The sequence below is a fragment of the Petaurus breviceps genome, unplaced genomic scaffold (assembly GCF_028583685.1).
Source record: "Petaurus breviceps papuanus isolate PSGF00001 unplaced genomic scaffold, PetGlider_PUasm1.0 156, whole genome shotgun sequence".
In the NCBI taxonomy this organism is placed as follows: Eukaryota; Metazoa; Chordata; class Mammalia; order Diprotodontia; family Petauridae; genus Petaurus; species Petaurus breviceps.
Window position 1 is genome coordinate 14106345 of NW_027185720.1, and position 20963 is coordinate 14127307.

At 56.7% G+C, this 20963-nt stretch overlaps 1 protein-coding gene across 1 annotated transcript; it reads left to right on the top strand.

Moving 5' to 3' along the window:
• The first annotated feature begins 885 nt into the window (after positions 1-885).
• PICK1 (protein interacting with PRKCA 1) lies at positions 886-19503 on the top strand. The gene is given in 14 exon segments (XM_069082129.1): positions 886-1492; positions 1495-1832; positions 2682-2770; positions 6140-6251; positions 8200-8328; positions 9533-9599; positions 10537-10626; positions 13387-13440; positions 14459-14521; positions 14719-14852; positions 15688-15780; positions 16332-16382; positions 16883-17027; positions 17329-19503. Coding segments are annotated over 14 exon segments (1704 nt in total). The 5' UTR covers positions 886-1410; the 3' UTR covers positions 17586-19503.
• Positions 19504-20963: the final 1460 nt, after the last annotated feature.

A 20963-nucleotide genomic window follows, 5' to 3' on the forward strand; every position in this document is an offset into this window, starting at 1 on the left:
TTAAAAACTAGTATGTGCAAAGACATCCCTGCCATAGCTGATGGAGATGGCCTTGAAGCCAGAATTGGATTCAAGTCTCCCCTCTGACACACTGGTTGCTTAACTGTCCTCTGAACTCTACTCTATGTAAGTTTCAGAGAGGTGCCACCTGCATCAGTAGAGGGCCTTTCCTCAGCTGGGAGTTCCCCATAGCAGAGCTGCCAAAGAAACTTCAAGACTAAAATCTAAGTGGGGAAGATATTTAATAAAATACATGTTAATTTGTTATTTTCTACATCAATGTGTGGCTATATTAGCTTTTACGTTTGACAGTAGTAGTTTCAGTCTTCATTGCTAAGAGATGTTGGGTCCCTCCATAGAACATAAAGGAGGATGGAAATGATGGGGATGGGATCTGAACCCCCCCCCTCCCCAAAGAAAAGACCAGGTCCCTAGTGTTTGCCTGGGGCAACTGGTTCTTCCCAGCTAATTAACTGCCCTTTCATTGTCCACACCTGGCCCTACCCCAGACCACCGCAGCCTTAATTCCCATTTAGAGCCCTCCTCCCTTCTCACAGCTTTCTGGGACCTTGAAATAGCCACACGTGGGTGCTATCTGAATGAATTCAACCCAAGCCTTTTTTCAGCCAAAAACCAGGTTTATTACAACACCAATGGAGGGTGGGGATGATTCTAAAACTCTGCCACATCGGTTACTCAAGGAATCTGAGCATTTGTAAAGCTTGTATTGACAAGTGGGCCAGACTGAATCTTGGAGATTTAATGGGGGGCAAGACGGGCCTTACATACAGGAAGCTGTGGAAACCCAGGGGTCTGGATGGAGTTCGGGGAGGGGTGTCCGGGCCAGGACCAGGTGCGGACAGCAGAGCCGTTAATTAACTGGGAAGCCCCAACGGCCCCCAGGCGAAGGTGTGGCCCAGGGTCCTGCCCGCCCGCAGCTGGATTCAGTGCTTATGCAGACAGTGGCTTAGGGCACAGCCCAGGGTGCGGAGGGCTTCAGGCAGAAGCCGAGGTCACCGAGGGCATGTTCCCTTCGGTGGGCATCGGCACAGGCAGCCTCTTCCGGGGCGAAGCCTCATTTTAGAGACGAGGAAACTGAGGCCCGGAGATGACTGGTCCGAAACCGACGCCTCTGGCCCTGGGTTCCGGTTCTGTCTCTGGGATCTTGGACCAGAAGCTTCTCCTTGCGGCCAAGCCTTCCCTCCAGCCCCGAACAGCTGCGGAGGGGCTCTCTCCCTGCAGCCCCCACCGGCCAAGGCCCCTGGCGGGCTCCGCCACCGCCCCGCGGCTGCACAATGGGGGGCGCGCCTGGTGACCTCACGCTCCTCCCGCGGGGGCAGTGGCGACGCCGAGGCTGCACGAGGCCGCGGCCACAGACGAGCCGCAAGAAGCTTTGGCGAGCGCAGAAAGATGTTCGTGGTCCGTAGAACTATGCGCAAGGGAGGGGGGCGGGGCCCAGCCTCTTTGGCCCAATCATTTGTTCCCACGTTAAGCCGTCTCCACGGCGACGTGAAATTCCCGCCCCCACTTCCGCTCCCTTAAGCCCTTGGGGAGCTCCAGAGGAAACCGGAAATGAGCAGCTCAGGAGGTGGAGGAAATGCTGGAATGAAGGGGACGGGACTTCCGGCCCCGCCCGGGAAGTGACGCAACAGTCGCGGCCTCAGGCAGGTAGAGCGGCCGGTGACTCCAAGTGCCGACGCGGCCCGAACCCGGCCCGGGCCCCGGGGCGGCCGCCGCTTCCGGGGACAGGCCCCCGGGGGCGGGCGGCGGGGGCATTGAGTTTCCTGTTTGGCCAAAGGAGGCAGAGGTCCGAGCTCATCATCTCCGTCGTGGTAAGAAAAGGGGCTCCGCCCCCGCGCGCTGACGGAACGAGGGGCGGGGCCTGCGGCGTGGCGGGACTTGAGAGCGAAGGGGCGGGGCGTCCGTGCTGTGGCAGGCGGGGTTAGACTGTAAGGCGGTTGGGGGCTCCGAGGGGCGGGGCTTAGGCATAGAGGGCTGGAGCTGAGGAGAGAGGGGACCTGGATGGTGGGTGTGGCTAGAGAAGGGGGCAGGGCCAGCCACCCTGCCTCAGTTTCCTCCTGTGTAGGGGCCAGGTGAATGCTCACCCTGTCCTCTTTGCACAACCTGGCTTCTCCCCACAAGCCTAGCACAGCTGCACACACTGTGGGCGTCTAATAAGTGTTCTCTGAATGTGGCCGTTCCCCAGCCCTGCAGAGTCTGATCATGACATGAGAGATGGGAGGTTGGGCAGTGAAAGGGGGGCCCCAGAGCCCCAGGGTTAGCACAAGCACAGGCCTTCACTGCGGCCCCTACACGGCCAGGTCTTAGCCTCTGTTTTCTGATCTATAAAATGGGAGTGATCGGAACATGCCTTCACATCATCAGCGTGACCGTAACATCCATAGGAGCCTGGATAGCCCAGGGAATGAGGGTGTAACATCAGGGCCCCTGCCCGCCAGGTTCAGCACTCTGCGATGCCTGGTGTCACTTTGGGGCCATGCTGGCTACACATGTGCCCCGAGGCAGGAAGGGAAGGGAGCCAGGGCTAAGTCAGGGATGCTCTGGGCATTCTTCCATGCCCACCTGGCCTCTAGGGAGGGTCTTCAGCAGCTGTGGGGAGGGGAAGGGGCTGCAGCCTCACGTCTGCTCCCTCTGAGACCTTTGTCCTCTTTCCCCTGCAGAACTGGACGATCAGCCTTCGAGGCCAGCCCGTCCCAAACCTCGGAATCATGTTTGCTGACATGGATTGTGACATTGAGGAGGATAAGCTGTGAGTACCCCTGAAGAATGCTTTCTTCTAGGGTTCGAGAGGCAATGGCTGGTCCCACCTTTCTCTGACAGATTGTTTTCCATTCTGGGCACCTGCCTTTGAGAAGGCCACCGAGAAGTCTCCAAAAGGGGGCAAGCAGGGCAGGGAGGGGCCTGGGCACAGAGGGCCCGGGAGCCAGGTCAGCTTTCTTCACATCTGAAGGGCTGTTATTCAGGGGAGGCATTGGGTTGGTTTTGTTTGGCTCCACAGGGCAGCACCAGCAGCAGTGGGGGAAAGATGGAGAGAAGTCACTGGGTTTGACGTCAGAGAAAGCTGGCTAACAACCCCACTCATCCAGAAGTGGGCCAGGCTGCCTGTGCCTGAGGTGGGAACTCACACCTTGGAGGTCTGGCCTCTTGTAGAGTGTGGCTTAGGTGGGGGCACCACCAAGGTCCCTTCCCAACCTCAGATCCTGTGATTATCCACCTCCTGGCCCTCAGAGAGCCCCAGAATACCTCCAGCTTGGCTCTGGTCCAGGGCTCTAGCCCAGCACTGCCAGATACCCTAGTGTTCCTTGAGGTCGGTGTGGAGTGCCCGAAGGGGAAGGGCAGGGCCAACATGTCCTGTTTGTCTTTCTCTAAGGGAGCTGCTGCTGCCATTTTCAGTCGTGTCCAACTCTTTGTGACCCCATTTTGGGTTTTCCTGGCAGAGACCTTGGAGGAGTTTGCCATTCCTTCTCCAGCTCATTTTACAGATGAGAAAACTGAGGCAAGCAGAGTGAAGTGACTTGCCCAGGATCACACAGCTAGTGAGTGAGGCTGGATTTGAACTAGGAAATCCAGACCCAGCACTCTGAACCATGGCGCTACCCAGCTGCCCTCTTCTCCAGTATTACAGATGAGAAAACCAGGTCTGAGAGGCTACACATCGCAGCTGCCCAACATCCCACCTGTCCCTTCTGTTGTGTATAGAAAGTGGTGTTTCCGTCAGACTCTCCTGGCCCCAGGTCCCATGCCCTTCCCCACAGCCGCCAGCTTGGCTTAGCAGAAGTGCAGGTTCTGGGATCCTGCCCTGCAGCTTCCTCCCAAGTGTGCCTTCTCCCGGCCTCATCTTCCTCCTTTGTAAAACAGCGGGTAGATGATCTCCAACATCTTTGCTAACTCTAAATCCTTTTAAAAAATATATGTATTCCTTACTTCATTAACTATTTTCCAGTTACATGTAAAAAAACATTTTAACATTCATTTGAAACTGCTTTCTGAGGATGTCCCTGGCAGTCCCCAGGGGCTGTGTCCAGTCTCGTAAATACTGGTTCTGCAGGTCTCCCCAAGCAGGCACAGTGAGGGGATCAGTTTTCCACTGCGGCCTGCCCCTTCCTGGGCTAAGGGGAGGAAGTGGCAAGGGGGGGTGACCTGGGAGGCTGTGCTCCCGAGCTCTGCATAGAGTGGAAAGTTCCTGAGGGGTTGGAGCGTAGCACACAGTAGGTGCTTTCAAAGCCCTTGATGTCACTTCTTCACTCTTAGACATAACTTGCATTGTTTCCCCAAAGCGATTCTCTGAGGGGAACAGAGCAGGAAGCGTTTTTCTCCGTTTTACATAAAATTCATTAACTTGCCCAATGTCCTTCAGGCCTTGTGCCTAGGAGCTAGGACTCGAACCCAGGACCCATGAGGCCTGAGGCCTCAGTGCCATCTGCAGGCAAGTTCTGAGTTCTGATCCCTGTCTGCTGGTTTCTGAAATCTTACCTGGGCAACTAGATTTGGAATTTGGAGGACCTGAGTTTGAGTCTTCCTTCGAGTCATTTCCCAGATGTGTTTGTGACCTCAGCAAGTCATTTTACCAGCCTCAGTGTCCTCCTCTGTAAGGTGAGGATAGCACTTTAGCCACCACCAGACTTTATGTCCCCAAGATTCATAGAGTCCTGGAGAGGGCATCAGTGCCAACATCCATCCTCTCTGCCCCTCCCTTGACTCCCCCATCAGCACCTTAGATTCTCGGTACGTTCTAGTCCCTCATGAGGTTTAGGAGCAATCCCCAAAATCTCATCTGAGCCCCCCAAACTAGGCTGAGCTCCTTGGAGGCAGGCCCTGCCTCTGCAGCCTCAGTGTTACCAAGTATAGGGCACAGTGTATCTGAGGGACCTGTGACGGGTTTATTTATTGAACAGGAGAGGGACTTGGCTGTCCCGTCTCCTTTAGCTCAGGACTCTGAGGGTTTTCAGGTCTGTAGAGCCAGGAGCGTGTGGGGTAAGGCTGGCCATGGTGGTCAGACTGGCCTTTTCCTCCTCCCCCAGCTGCCTGTGCCCAGCCTTGTCTCCCCTGTGAGCATGTGGGCTTTGTGAGGTCGGGCCCCCTTTCATCCTTGGTGCCTGTCTCCCCAGGGCTGAGCACAGGGCCTGGCACAGGGTACACACTTCTCAGATGCTTGGTGATTGATTGATCGATTGGTAGTTGGCCAGCCCTCATCAAGCATTTACTCAGCACTTACTCTGGGCTCGGCGGGCCAGAGAGTACAAAGATGAATCGTAATGACATCTCACATTGCTATAGCGTCTTAAGATTTACAAAGTCTTTTGCTCACGGCAGCTTTCTGAGGTGGGTGGTACAAGGGTCATCACCACCATTTCAGAGTAGGCCTCTGGGGTTCAGAAACAAGGACGTGGCCAGGACCTCCTGGGAGGTGTCGGAGGGAAAACTCGAAGCCAGATCTCCGGACTCCTGGTGCACAGCTCACTCCATTGTGTTGTGTCGCCTCTCACCACTGCCTGGTCCTTACTCTGGTCCAGCAGCGAGTGAGATGTGTTGTTGTTTGTTTCACACCCTCATAGGGGGTGGGAAAGGGCCCTGAGATAGATGATTGGCTCTGCCACCAGTGAGCTCCCTGGGGCTTGGGGAGCCTAGGCTGGACGAGCTCTCGGAACTCCATGAGGTGCCTTCAGGGAGCCTCTGGTTCAGTGGACGTGAGGAAAATAGCCCAGAGCCGGGGCTGCCATCCCACGGGGGCGGGGAGGAGCGCCAAGCCCCCGTTGTCCCTCTTTGGCACATGTGGACCATCTTCATCTCTAAAATGGGGCTGTCTAGATCTCCACCTCACCCGTGTGGGTCCCATGACCTAGCAGTCACCCAAAGAGTGTAGAGACGTGTGGTGCTGTCTGCATGGAGGGTGTGAGTCAGAAGACTTCTGGAAGGGCCGCTTTAGGATCTGGGTTAGAAGAGAGGGTGCTCTGAGCACGAGGAGTGTCAGCTTGGCAAGGCCTTCCCTTCCTCTGCTGTCAGGTGGGAGGGAGAGCCTTGGGCCAGCAGTGGATGTGGCCTCTGGCTTTGGCAGATTCTCCCCCCTTGTCTCCTGGCTCCTTCCTGCCCTTATTGCCTTCTCCTTTCTCTGCTCTAGTGGGATCCCCACAGTTCCTGGGACCGTGACGCTGCAGAAGGATTCACAGAACCTAATTGGGATCAGCATTGGGGGAGGGGCCTTGTACTGCCCCTGCCTCTACATTGTCCAGGTATGTATGGGGGCTTGGGAGTAGGGAGAGACGGAGGCTTCTTGGGGTCTCCTGTGAGGAGGTGTGAGCCATCGTCAACCTCAGGCAAGTGTGAGGGAAGGCTCATTCGCTCTTGGGAATGATTCTTTATTGGTCAGGACCTTTTTCCTGCCTCACATTCAGCAGGCCACCCCTGCGCTCTCCCCTTGCTTGCTGCTGACCGAGGCCTCCCCTGGAGGAAGCTCTCTTGTGGCATGCTGCAGGCCTCTGCCTTTGGGGCTGTGGGGGCAGCATCGTGAATGAAGGCATGTATGACTTGCTGGTTGGATTAATAGACAGCAAAGGCTGAACGCCTGGAAGAAGGGAGGGGCTGGATGACTGGGGATAACATTGCGGGGGGCATCCAACTCTGGGATTCTTGGTGCCACAGCGGTGGCCCCAGAACCGTCCCAGGCCTGCAGCCATGTGACATGTAGAAAGGGCAGCTGGAAAGCTGGAGAGCTGGGCCCAGAAGTCAGGAGTCTGGCTGTGCTGTGAGCTCCTCACAGCCTGGCATGTGAGGGTACTGTCCTGCTGAAGCCGGTGTGTCATTAAAGATTGCACAGCAGGAGGACGGGTGTGGCCCTTGGCTGTGGGCACGTGGCAGGAGAGAATGAATGAAAAGCCATTTGTTCAGCACTTGGTGTGACATGCTGTGCCAGGGGCTCTAGGCAGAACAGGCCATGCCCTGAGGAAGGAGCTCACATGGGGAGCTGGGGCGGTCACGGAGCGTCTGTTGTGCTTCTGACGAGGTGGCTGTTCTCAGAGGCAGAGGTGGAAAGTGGTGATGGGGGGTGGGAGGAGTGGAAAGGGGTGCGGTGGCAGATGGCCTGCAAGCAGAGGCATGATGCTCACAAGCCAAAGCTGTGAGACGGCGAGATCTTAGGAAGGACGCCGAGTCTAGGAGAGGAGGGCCGAGGGACAGGACAGAATTCAGAGTCAGGAAAAATGTCCCCACAATCGTAGCTGTCAGTGATGCGGTGGTCCTACTCAGTGAGCAGTGAGACTGCCAGCAGTGAGGGGGGCACCACCCTGCCAAGCCTTGCTACCCTGCAGACAGGCCTGCCCTCCCCTGAGAGCGAGCCCCCACCTCCCAAGGCAGCCCCCACCTGGGGGGGGGTTTCCTTCCATAGTCCTAAGAGCCAGTCTCATCCCTCTGCCCCATGACTCCCCTTCACATACTTGAAGACAGCCAGTCTTCGCCCCCTACCCCCAAGTCTCCCCTTTTCCAAAGTAAAAGTGTCTCTGGCTCCTTTAGCCAAGGCTCCGATGGCACGGTCTCAGTGCCCTTTGCCATTGTCGAAGCGGTTTCTGGTCTTAGTACAACTCCCAGGGTCCTTGAGCTGACCCATGTTGGAGGCATGGCCTCAGGAGGGCCCTAGTCAAGGGCTCCCTTCTCCCTTCCTTGTCCTGGGGCATTCTTTCTCCCTCGCCCCCAGCTATTGCCTTGGGCGCTAACCAGTTGTGTGACCCCGGGCAAAACACCTGTTGTCTGCCCTGGCTTTCGATTCTGTAAAATGGGCCTAACGACCGTCCCTCCCTCCCAGAGCTGTAAGGATCATAGGAGATGGTCATTGCAGATCCCTCGGCTGAGTGCGTGCTTGGTTTTATCCTTTTACCTTAGCTCCAGCTTACAGTCTGCTAAAACCCCTGTCCTTGTCGCATGAATGGCCTCCCTCATCCTGTCCTATGGGTGAAGGTGACCTTGTGGGCCCAAGGCAGGCCTTGACCTTTCTCCCTTCTGAATTTCTCTTGCCTCAATCCTTCCCGAGGGTCTGTCTGGCGCTCATTGGGCAGGGGCCTTCCCAGCTTCCCTCTCCCCATCTCTCTTCCGAACACCTCAGCTCCCCAGGAATCATTGAAAGGACAGGGGGTGGGGGGACAGGCAGTGAGCCTGTTCCTCCCTCACCAGGCCCTTCCTCCTCCTCAGGTGTTTGATAACACTCCTGCAGCCATCGATGGCACTGTCGCCGCGGGGGATGAGATCACCGGTGTCAATGGCAAATCAGTCAAGGGGAAGACCAAGGTGGAGGTGGCCAAGATGATCCAGGTGGTGAAGGTGAGGAAGAGTGCCTGGTCAGAGCGCTAGGCCTCAGAGGCACCTCCTGGGGACATGCCTCACAGAGCACACTCTGTACACAGTCAGCCCTCAGCTAGGGGCACTGCCAGTGTCCAGCGTGTCGATCAGGTCTTCATCACTGGACTCTGGGCATGGGCAAGGGCGGGTCAGGAAGACATGAAAACATACTCGTGGTCCTCAGGAGTTCAGGGAGTGGGGGGGCGGGGGCCTGCAGAGCTGCCCGAGTCATGCTGGACATCTCCCAGAGGCCTGCCTCTGCGGGGCCACATGTGGCCCTTGAGGTCCTCGGGTGCAGCCCAAATAACCCCTTTTGTGAAGGGAATTAATTGTGTGACCTGTGGGGCCAAAGGGCCACAACGGAGGACCGGGAGGGCCACACGGGGCCACAGCGCCACAGGCCACTCAGCCCTGTCCCAGAGCAGACAGTGGGCCCTTGGCTTCTCTGTCACATTCTCTTCCTCGGCTAGATTGGAAGCTCCTTGAGAGCAGGAGCTGTTTTATTTTTGTCTCTGTACCAGATCATCAACAAGCATTTATTAAGTGCTTCTGTGTGACTGGCATGTTAATAAATGGTGCTTAATAAATGCTTGCTGATTGGCCCTTGCTTCTTAACAAGGCGGGGGGTGATTGTCTCTTCTGACCTCCCTATAGAACAGGTCGTGATGTGTCTTCCCCTTCCCTGCCATCCCTGAGGCACACACCCCTTGTTGGGTTTACAGGGGGTTTTCCTGCAGTCCCTCTCAGGTCCAGTCTCTCTTAGCTCCCCTCCCCCTGTCCCTGGGCCCGATCCCCACCTGTCTTCCCTTGGTGCAGGGAGGGGGCACCGTTCCCATTTCACAGATTTTCTGACTTCCAGAGATACCACACCAAGGAAGCAAGGGCCTGAGCGTGTGTAGCCTGGAGGAGAGAAAAGAAGATGGGGGGGGGTGGAGATGAGGACCCTTTTTCAGTATCTGAAGGGCTTCGCGTATAAAGGCCTGCCCCAGAATTCAGGGCAACCAGGGAGCTTTGTGCCGGACCCAGGGGATGCAGGGAGAGGCAAAGAGGACAGGAGCTGCCGGCCTGATGGGGGAGAGCCTTGGGGGCAGGGAAGGACTTCTGGCAGAGGCTTGGCAAGGGCTGGGGCTCTTTGGGCTGCTCTGTGTGCGCCCCGTAACTCGTCCTTCCATCTTGCTCCTCTCAGGGAGAAGTGACCATCCATTACAACAAGCTCCAGGCTGACCCCAAGCAGGGCAAGTCCTTGGACATTGGTGAGCAGGCCACTCCCCTTCTCACTCCAGTGACCCATGGCAGGGGTCAGGAGCACTGGACAAAAACAGCTCCCTTGGTCGTCTTGATTGTGCTCCCCCCAGACCATCCCTGCTCCCCTCCTGGGATGCTTGCAGTTGTGAAAGCCACCTGGGGAGGAAGGAGGGGGCTTTTGAGGCCTCTGACACCCCTCCCTCCTCCCACTCCAGCACTCCCCTTGGCAGACTCCCTTAACCTTCCTTCTCCCTACCCTCCCCTTATTCTAGAGGTCCCAGGCCCCAGATTTGAAGTCTTCTAGTGTGGCCCCCGTTTTTCTCTCTCCCAGTTGGTCATTCTTAAGGCCACTGACTTTTGTCCGAGCCTGAAGCCCCAGGCCCTTGAGATGGTTCTGGCTTCAGCTCCAGACCAGTCTAGTGGCAGCCAGTCGGGACCTTCCCAGCTGCCCAGGCCAGGCCTAGCTGGGGAGACCTCGTGGTGGACCCCGTGCCCTCCTCAGGCAGGGGGAGGCTTGTCACATCCCTTGCCCTTGATGGCTGCATGAGAAGGAGGGAATCGTAGACCTGGGAGAGCCGCGTTCACTGCCTTGATTTGACAGATGAGGAGATGAGAACCTCAAAGGGCAGGGTCTTCCCCAAGACCATCCCTGTGAGTTAGGGCAGAGCTGGGATTTGAACCCAGGTCCTTGGGCTGCATAGGTGCCCATGCTACATAGGGCCTGGTACCTGTGCCCTGGTGGGGGGAGGGGTGGGGGGTTGGGGCCTGGCCTGGAGCCCCAGCTCTGCCTTCTGTTACTTGTGTGACCTTGGGCATGTCACTCCCTGACTGGGCCCGTGTCCTGCTCCATCAGACCCCAGGGTCCCTCAAGCGCCTCTTGCATCAGGCTCCCAGATGAGGTGGGGAGGGCCTGCCAAGCACTAACTGCCTCCTTCCTGTCCCTAGTTCTGAAGAAGGTGAAACACCGGCTGGTGGAGAACATGAGCTCAGGGACAGCGGACGCCCTGGGCCTGAGCCGGGCCATCCTGTGCAACGGTGAGCTGTGGGTTCAGATCCCACCTCTGCCCCTTCCTGGCACTTAGTGCCTGGTGACTGTGAGCCGGGTGCGACTCCTCTGGCTTGAGACCGAGGGCCCTGCCTCCGTCCCTTTTCCTCTGAGCCTCAGTTTTAGCATCAGTAAAATGGGACTGTTACCGTTGCTCATACTTGCCTTCCCAAGTTTGTAAAAGGTTCAGCTGAGAGAAGGTGCATAAGTCACTTTACAAACTGGCGTCTCACAGACACCGGTGCCAGGGCCCTGCTCCCCTCAGGTAGATGTGGGGTCTATCAGGCTCAGGGGGACTGAACAAGAGGGGCTTGGAGCCACGTGTGTGCACACACGGAGGGTCTGTGCAGCTGGTGTCTCCCCTGCTTCCTCCCCGGGAGCCCAGGCTCTTGGGCCTTGGCCTGATCATGCCGGAGCCCAGCCGGGCCCACACCTGCCCACCCCGGGGGGAACACGGCTCACACTCCTCCTCTCTGTCCTCTCTTTTGGCCTCTGTCTCTGTCTCTTCTCTACATAAAATCTCCAGCATAGCCAGTGAGACAGTGTGGCCCCCGCCGCCGTCCGCAGCCTGAGTTATACATAGCACGGCCCACGTCTGTCCGTGGCAGGGTGGGCTCTGCTATAAATACACGTGGCAGGGACGCGCGGCTCTCACGGATGGGCTGGTGGCGGAGCCTGTTCAAAGCCGTCTAGAGGGAAGGCTGCTATTTTTGCCTCTTCTGGCTATAAATCCGGGTTGCTGTAGTTACCGTTGAGTTGGGGCGAAATTAGAACTGATTGTCGTGGGCTGGTTTTTGTTGTTTTTTTTAAACTTGCCAGTTCTTCTCCCTCTGCCTGTCCCCCCAAAATAGAGTTTCTAAAATGAGGCTGTCATAATGTCCCATGACCCAGCAGGGCTAAAAACAGCCTGGGGCCCGCACGGCTCCTTTCCCACCAGCACGGCTGTCCGGCAGCATTCATTCCACCCTTCCGGGCCTCACTTTGAGATCGAGGCCAGGGGGGCCTCAGCTGCTGCCTCTTTCCCTTAGTGAGGTCCCCAAGGCCCAGGATGGAATGAGAGCCCATGAGCCCTGAGGCCGAGGACTGGCTGCATTCAGACATGGAGTAAGTGCTGGCTGTGTACAGAGCCTGCCGGCCTCTGGAGGAAGCCACAGGGTCACGGGCATTGCCACGGCCCTTCTTGTTCTACAGAGGTGGAGACTGAGGCTCGGGGAACCTGGGGAGTGAGCGGGGCTTTTACAGCAGGCCCTCTGGCTACAGGCCCGTGCTCTTCTGCTGGGGGACAAAGGCTGGAAGGCAGTCAGCCCCCAGCCAGCACGGGGCAAGCATCTAGGCTATCAGAAGTGTCTGAGGGACGGGCCCTTGAGGAGAGCTGAGAACTGAGTGGGCGAGAGGAGGGAAAGGTACTGGCCAGGCAGGGAGTGGCATGCCGGCCTTTCATGAAAGGGGAGAGTTTGGGAGGAGAGACTGCACCAAGAGTGTGCCATGCTCAGAATGAGGCCTTTTGTGTCTTGTCCTAGAGGCAGGAGGGAGCCATGGGAGGTTCTTGAGCAGGGGAGGGATTCGGTCCAGCCCCAGCTTCCTTGAGGTGCCTCCATTTGACAGCTGTACTGAGGATGGGGGGGCTGCACGGGCAGGAAGCGACAAGGCCTGAGGCTATGGGGGGCTTTGGCAGAGTTGGGGTCGGCAGCGTTCTCAGCAGAGGAGGATCCGGAGGAGAGCTCACGAGTTCTGTGGGGTGACACTGGGATTCAGCAGGGAGTCATTGACATGGGCTCAGAGCCCAGGTGCCAAGGGGACCAGGACATGCCAGGCTGAGCAGGGCAGGAGGAAGCTTACCATCTGGCTGCCATGCACTTGGGCACGGTGGCTGGGGATGGAGGGTGCTGGGGTCCTTGTGGCCAGAGGAGCTCTGAGGCCCCCAACCCCTTCTGCCACAGCCTCCAGGTGTTGTCAGTGCCACAAACATTTATTAAGCACCTACTGTGTGCTAGGTATTGTACCAGAGACCGAGGAGGCAGAGGCAGGACCCAGAGAAGGCCAGGCCAGGCAGGTGCAAGGAGAGGAGTGCCAGGCATTGGGCTGCACGGCAGAGGGCCCGGCCCCTCAGGGGGCCTTAGTCGGTGCTCATGAGGGGCCAGCACCTCAGGGAGCCTTGGTGCTTGTGAGGGGGCTGGCACCTTGGGGGGCTAGTGCAGATGGAGTGTGGGGTTCAAGGACCAGTGAATAGTTCTGGTTGGACCCCAGAGGTGGTGAAGGAGAGTAATGTCCAAGCAAGGTCTGCAGAAACCTTCCAGCAGGGAGACCATTGATGTTTTACAGACCTGTAGACAGTGGGGAGCCATGGAAGGTTGCTGGAGCAGGGGCAGCTATGGGAAGATGGCAGAGCAGTTGTGTGGGAGCCAGACTGTGGAGGAAAGAGACTGGGGAGAGGGAGCCCCATGAGGCCAAACAGTGGTCCCGGCCAGAGAGCTGCCTAGCCAGGGCAGGGGTGACAGGATGGAGGGGGTGGGGGCACTCAGGAGGAGACGGGAGATTCCCAGCTGGCCATGGCTACTGCGTAGTCAGAGTGAGGGCAGGGGGCACTCCACTGAGTCCCAAGTGTCGTCATCATCCAAATAGGGAGGACAGGCAGAAGCGTGGCCAGGCCCCAGAGGTGGCTGGCTGGCCCCAGGTGGGCATACCTGCCCGCGTCCACCCGTGTTTCTGGGCTTTGGCTGACGGCCCTGCCGGGCTTTCTCTCCCCTCAGATGGTCTGGTGAAGAGGCTGGAGGAGCTGGAGCGGACGGCTGAATTGTACAAAGGTGAGCGTTCTCGCTCAGGTCACTGTCCCGGGGGTGCTGGACGTGGGGCTCCAGGCCTCTGGCACTCACTGCTGGTGACCTTGGCAGAGCTGCTGTTTTCTCTTCTGTAAAATGGGGTTAACAGCATTTGACTTCCTGGGGAGAAAAGTGCTCGTGAATTGTAAAGCCACATAGAAAACTGAGCTGTTGCTGTTGGTTGGGTGTAATCCAAGGGGCTTCCTGGAGGTGGCGAGTCCCTGAGCACCTCCAGCCCTTTCAGGCAGGATCAGCTCTCTTGCCCCATTCCAGGTGGTTTAGTGAAAAGCATGAGGAGGCCCCAGAGGCTGCACCTGCTCACTGGGAGACCCTGGCCAGACTGCTTGCATCTTCCTCTGCCTCCCTAGTGAGTCTTAGGTGGGAAATGAGAGGCCTCCTACACACTGCATGACAAAGGGCATCCCTGCACGTCGAAGCAGGATCCTTGGAGGTCCTTTACTCGAGAGAAAATCCCCATGTACGCCAGAACTAATGGGGAAAAACCTGGTAGAGAGCCTAGTACACATCCACAAAAACCGCCTCTGCAGAGGTGGGGATGCAGCCTGTGAACCAAGCTGGGAATGCTGCCTCTGCCCCAGGGCAGAAGGTTCTGGCCAGTGCTGTCAAACAGCATGCGGGGCTCAGGGCATGTCCCTTCCCTGGGCCTCAGTTTCCTCCTCTGTAAAACAACGGGGTTAGCTGTGATGGCCCTGAGGCAGGGTCCAGCTCTCGGGGGATGGAGTTCCACTGACAGGCCTAGCGCTTTCTGGAAAGCACCAGAGGCCCGGCCAGTTTAGTCACGTGGGGCCTTCGCCGAAATGCCCTGTCTTACACCCCTCCGAGTGTCCGGTCAGCCTTCCCTTCCTGAGCTCTGGCTCCCTGCAATAGAAGGGGCCTCTGATCAGATGGTGACCACTGGGGCTTTCTGTGGGCTCTGGGGAGTGTGCGTGTAAGAAGGGGGCCAGGCAGCCTATGACATGTGGTGCTCTCTATCCTTGGCCAGGCATGACCGAGCACACCAAGAGCCTGCTGAGAGCCTTCTTTGACTTGTCCCAGACACACCGAGGTAAGGCCAGGGGCACCTCCCACTGTCTGGGGCAGGGTCTAGCAGTTCACAGCCCTGGCCCAGCTCGGCAGGCCCCCACCCTGACTTTGGCCGGCCTGGCCCAGGGGGTGAGGGGCCTGCTTTCCCCCCGCCCCCGCCGTGCTCCCCCCATCCAGGGGCTCTGGGAGGGGCTCCTTCATGGCCTCCCTGTCATGCAGCCTTCGGAGACGTTTTTTCGGTGATTGGTGTCCGTGAGCCCCAGCCAGCGGCCAGTGAGGCCTTTGTGAAGTTTGCTGAAGCCCACCGCAACATCGAGAAGTTTGGGATCCGGCTCCTGAAAACCATCAAACCCGTAGGTTTGGCCTGGCTTTGGGTTACTCTGTGTCTGGAGGAGCAGGGGCGCCCTGCATGTCCTGTGGACCTGAGGAAGGGAGGGGGAGCACGGAGCCCATTGGGCACCTGTTGAGCCCCAGGGTCCTCCTGCCCGTCTCGGTCCCCTCAGGACCGCCCTGACTTCACCACTTGCTGGCCACAAGCCCCCGTGGTGGTCATCGATTGGCTGATGGATGGACCTGCCCTCTGTGTCTGAGGGAGCTGATTGCCCTGGCCCCTCCCCCTGCAATGTATCTCGGAGGGCACTGCTCTGAAAAGTGGGGGATGCTCCTCTCAGTGATTAGCAAAACCAGGAAATACTGGGTGGGAATTCTGCTTCTGACAGCTCCGGGGCGGGGGGCGGGGGGGGCGGGTAGTGATCTTGGGCAGGATGACCTCTTGGTGCTCTGGGGACATTTTAAGACTAGAGGTTGGAGGGAAGGCCCTGCCAAGCTGTGCAGGCAGGGGAACTGTCCCCACACCAGGAAACTCCCAGGCCTAGTCCAAAGAAGTCACATTCTTGGTGACAGGAGGCAAACAAGCAGTCAGCCGGCACTCACAGGGCCCCTTCTGGGTGCTGCCCGCCATGCGGGCTGGCCTTGGCACTGGCCGGCCTGGGCCTCTGGTCCGGGCGCTGGCTGGCCTGGGCCTCTAGTCCGGCCTCTGGCCAGGGTCACCCTTGACCTCCCTGGGCCCCGGGCCACTCTGGAAGCCTGGCAGTTGGTGCTCAGATGAATGAAATCACAGAGCATGACCCCAGGCCTGACACCCCTGCCCTCAGCGGGCCTGACAGAGCCTGCCGCTGCCCCCTGCAGATGCTGACAGATCTGAACACGTACCTCAACAAAGCCATCCCTGACACCCGCCTCACCATTAAGAAATACCTGGATGTGAAGTTTGAGTACCTGGTGAGTGAGGCAGGCCTGCATGAAAGGGACTCCTGAGGAGGAGCCATGACAGACCATGGCTGTGCTGGTGACCAGGTTCTGATGAGGGCTCACGTGTGGCCCTTGGGCCATCACACAGACCCCTCAGGGACCTTAACTGGGCCTAGCTTGTGGGGAAGTATCCTAGAAGTGGGGAAGTATCAGTGCCAGGGTGATACTTCCCCACTGAGGGGCCTGGAGCCCAGACTGGGGTGATGCCAAGCCAAGTGGGGGTGCATGGAGGCCGGGAGGGTGCAGGAAAGGCAGTCTCCAGACATTAGCCTTTTGTGACCTCCTGGGCCCAGGTCTGCCCATCCTGGAGATGATGGGGTAGGAGCAGACAATCTTTCAGGCTCCTTGGAGCTGCTTTGGCCCTGGGCTGTCCAGCACACTGGAGCATATGGTGTGTGCCAGAGCTCGGGAGAAGTTCCGCAGTGAGCCCAAGGCTGCCCTCTGCCCAGCCAGTGCTCAGGGGCCTCCCAGAGGCAGGCAGCAGCATGCCTCTCACCCCTGCCCTTGGCTTCCTCTTTCAGTCCTACTGCCTGAAGGTGAAAGAGATGGACGATGAGGAATACAGCTGCATTGTGAGTGCTTGGGAGGGTGACCCCCCTGCGTGTCCGCTCCCGGGCCCCTCCTAGCTTCCCCCATGGCTCCTGCCCAGCCCTGCCTCCCAGGGCGTCATGGGCCGCTGGCTTTGGAGTCCAGGCCTTGCCCAGGGGGCCTTGGGCAGGTCTCTTCCCTGCTTTGGCCTCTGTCCTTCCCTCTGTGAAATGCGGGCCCCTCTGCACCTTCTCCCAGGCCTTGCTCTCTTCTGTCGGATGAGGGTCTCTGGCCTGGCTGGCCCCACATGCTAAGGGTGGGTGAGATGTTTAGTGAGCTGGGGACAGGAGGGTCCCACATGGGAGGGGGTTTGGAAGGGGCAAGTGCCCTATGGGGTAGGAGGGAGGGCATGTGTGGGACCTGATGGCTTTTGTTAGTGGTGGACAGTGGAGTCTCTAGCCCCCTCCCCTCTGACCACGCGCTGCCTGCTGCCGTCCCTCCGTCCTCGGCCCGCACGCGAGCTCCTTCCTTTGGCTCCCTGCAGGCCCTTGGCGAACCCCTGTACCGTGTGAGTACCGGCAACTATGAGTACCGCCTCATCCTGCGCTGCCGCCAGGAGGCCCGGGCACGCTTCGCTAAAATGAGGAAGGACGTGCTGGAGAAGATCGAGTTGTTGGACCAGAAACACGGTGAGTGGGGCGGGGGAGGGGGTGGCTTGGCCTGTGCCTCTGCCTGGGGCCAGCCTGTTGGGGGTGAGTTGTTCAGGTGGTGCTGGCCTAGGATGGTGCAGAGTGAGCAGTGCGTCCTGGGTTTGAGGTCAGAGACCCTGGGCAGGTCACTGGCCTTGTGTATCCATCTGTAAGATGGGGGGCTTGGGCTAGACAGAGCCCTCAGCCAGCTCCTGGGCCCTGCATGAAAGGAAGGAGGGCTGGGGTTGGGCTGGGGACAGGGGCACTGCTAGGGTGCTGACCCCCCACCTCTGCCCCCCAGTCCAGGACATCGTGTTCCAGCTGCAACGCTTTGTCTCCACCATGTCCAAGTACTACGACGACTGCTACGCGGCCTTGCGGGATGCGGACGTCTTCCCCATTGAGGTGGACCTGGCCCGGACCACCCTGGCCTACGGCCAGAAGGACATCTACACAGAGGACGAGGAGGAGGAGGGGGCGGCAGCTGCAGGGGAGCCCCAGGGGCCACGAGGCTCCCAAGAGGAGAATGGGGAGAAACTCATAGACATGCCTGAGTGACCCCCCACACCCCCAGGTGGGGTGCAGGGCTGCTGACGGCTGGGGAGGCTGGGAGGGGAGACGCGGACACTGCCCCAGGTGACTGATAAAGACCGGCTGGTGTGGGGCCTGACGTCTTATCTCTGCTCCTCAGTCCTGGGCCAGCTGGGTGGCCCAGCCTCAGTTTCCCCTACTGCCAGACTGTGGCTTCCCTCCAAGTCTCCAGTCATTACCCATTCAGTGTCTCCTCCCCAGCTGGGGGGGAGAAGGGAAGGAGAGAAAAAGACCCCTCCCTAATGGTGAGGGTGGGCATGGGCCGTGCCCTAATTCCACGCAGAATCCCCTGAGCTTCACTCAGGGAGGGGCACCTCTCCCTGCCCAGATCTGGCCACCCCCTCCCAGTTTCTAATCCTTCCTGGCAGGATGGGGGAGGAGGTAGAGGCCAGACCCCCTCCCCTGCCAGGGCCAGGGCTACCTTTCCCACCCTACTTGCTTGGCCCCTGAAGCATCTGGGAGGGTGGGGGAGGCAGCTTCACTTAGCATTCCCCCATCACTCTGAAACTGGGTCTCCCCTAAATTGGGCCAGCCCCCCAAGGTTCCACTGTGTTATGGGGGTGACCAGACCTCACACTCAGGGGTGTCCCTTATTTATTAAGCTCTCCCTGCCCCTCTGCTTGTGCTCTGGGGCTCTGGTGCCTTGGGCTGGGGCTGGGGGGGGAAGGGGGTCCAGGGATGGGCTGGGGGTTGGGAATCCTGTACTTTAATAAAGAGAAAGCTGGATTGTGACTTTTCAGTGACTGCCCCTTCTGGGCTAAGTGAGGGAGGCTGGAAATTCAAGGCCTCAGACCCCCTTAACTGACCTTTCCTCTCTTCACCTGCCCCCTGCTCTGCCTCCTTCCACACTCCCCCTCCCCCCAGGTCTGGGGCAGCTTGAGACCAAGGTGCCTGCATTGGGCCCCTCTTCCTTGCTGGCTACACTTGGTGTCTCCTTCAAGGCTGGAATGTTTGTTAGGAGCCCACAACAGCCTCTTGCCCTTGCCCCCATCCCCCAGGGTCCATGCCATATGCCTCTTGTTTTTCTGTCATGGTTACCTCCCTTGTGTATGTCCCCTCCTCCCGTCCCATCCAGCCCTCCTTGCAGCATCTCAGTCAAGCCAGCAGACGCAGGCACCCTCACCACCTCTGGGGAGCGCGGAGGCAGCTTTCTCCGCTCTCAGGACCGAGCTTGGCCGGCACTTCTGCTTTTACATTTTTAAAAGTTTTATCCATGTTTTGTCTTGTTACACTACCCAGCTTCCCCAGCATCCCTTCCCTCCCAGAGGGCCAGTCTTTCTAACAGAGAGCTTTCTTTTTTTTTTTTTTTTAAGCAATCGGGGTTAAGTAACTTGCTCAAGGTTACACAGCCAGTTTTTTCTGAGTGTGGTGCTGAGTATCTGAGCCCGGATTTGATCCAGGTCATCCCGACACTGGAGCCGGTGCTCTTACTCGCTGTGCTACCTGGCCGCCCCCCTAACAGAGAGCTTTCTAAAGCAAAAAGAAGAGGGAAAAGAGTAATTTATCAGAAAGTCTGCCCCCCCACCCCCACCCCCACTGGTACCTTATAATTTTGCAACCTTCACTTCCGATTTTTTAGTGGCTCTTTCCATTGACGTTGTGGTCACTGTATAGATTGGTCTCTTGGCCCTGTTGACTTCCCTCTGCATCCGTTCATTTAGATCTTCCGGCTTCTTGGCATTGATCACCCGCATTTCTTACAGCACAGTCACATTCCATTACGTTCATTTCAGAGAATTTGCTCAGCTCCAGGTGACGGGCATCTCCTTTGTTTCCAATTCTTAGCCTTTACAAAAAGTGCTGCTATTAATATCTTGGTGTATATGGGGACTTTTTTTTATTAATGACCTCCTTCGTACTAATAAAACTAGGAATGGAATCTCCAGGTTGAAGGGTGTGGACATTTCAGTTACTTTAGTTGCATAATTCAACATTATTTTCCAAAAACGTTGTGCCGATTGTCAGCTTCACCAACAATGTAGTATGCTTATCTTCCCATAACTCCTCAGCTTTGATCATTTCCATCTTTCATCATCCCTGCCAGTTTTCTAGAAGCAAGGTAAGACCTCAAGGTTGTTTTGATTTGCATTTCTCTTAGTTATTTGGAGCATTGTTTCATGTGGTTGTTGAGAGTTGGCAATTTTTTTTGAGAAGTTTGTTCAGATTACCTACCTTTTGCAGGACAGCTTTTGTTTTAATATATTAATATTTAAAATGTTAATTATATATCTTGGCTACAAAGTGCTTATCAAAAACATTTTGATAGGGCAGCTAGGTGGCGCAGTGAATAGAGCGCCACCAGCCCTGGAGTCAGGAGGACCTGAGTTCAAATTCGGCCTCAGACACTTGACACACTTATTAGCTGTGTGACTTTGGGCAAGTCACTTAACCCCAACTGCCTTCCAAAAAGCAAAACAAAAAACAAAACATTTTGATAGAAAGGTTCCTTCCCCCCATTTTGCTTTTTTTTTTCTTATCCTAGGTACATTAGTTTTTTTTTTCCAGCTTTTCAGTTTTAAATCAAAGTAATCTGCCTTAGCTTTTGAAGTTACCTCTGTCTTTTGTTTGGCTGAGAATACATCTACCAGTAACAGTGATACCATCCTTAATATTAAGGTCATGTTTAGGAGGTATTGGGGAGTGTGGTGTAATATTTTGGCCTAAGTCTGATTTTTGCCAGACTGCTCTCTAGTTTTCCCAGCAACTTTTGTTAAATAGGGAGTTCTTTCCTGGGTAATTTATGTTTTCAGGTTAATTGAACACTGATTTACTGGATTCCATTATGTGAGTCTCCCTTGTCTAGTCTGGTCTATTAATCTACCTAGCCTTTTTTGTTTTTGGTTCTTTTTATCTGCATTGTTGTAGCTGTAAATGATATTTTCCTGTTTCTGCTTACTTCGCTCAGCATCAGTCAATATGAGTTTTTCCGTGCTTCTCCAAATCCAGATTTGTCATTTCTCATGGCATAGTAACATTCCATTTCACAGGCATCTCACAATTTGTTCACCAGACCCCTCTTTTCAAGGGAAACTTAACAGTGAAAGTCTCCCCCATTGTCTCAATTATTTTTTTTTGTTCTTAAATTGATATTTTTATTTTTAAATTTTATGTTTATTTTTAGTTTACATCATTCATTTCCACAAGATTTTGAGTTACAAAATTTCTCCCCATCTTTCCCCAAAACAGTGATCCCATTGTATACCCCCTCCCTGCTCTCTCCTATATCCTCCCCTGTCCCCCCTCTGACTTTCCAGTAGGGCAAGATGGATCACCATCCCCCAGTGCCTGTATATCTTATTTCCCAGTTGCATGTAAAAGTAATAATACATTTTTTTAAACATTTGA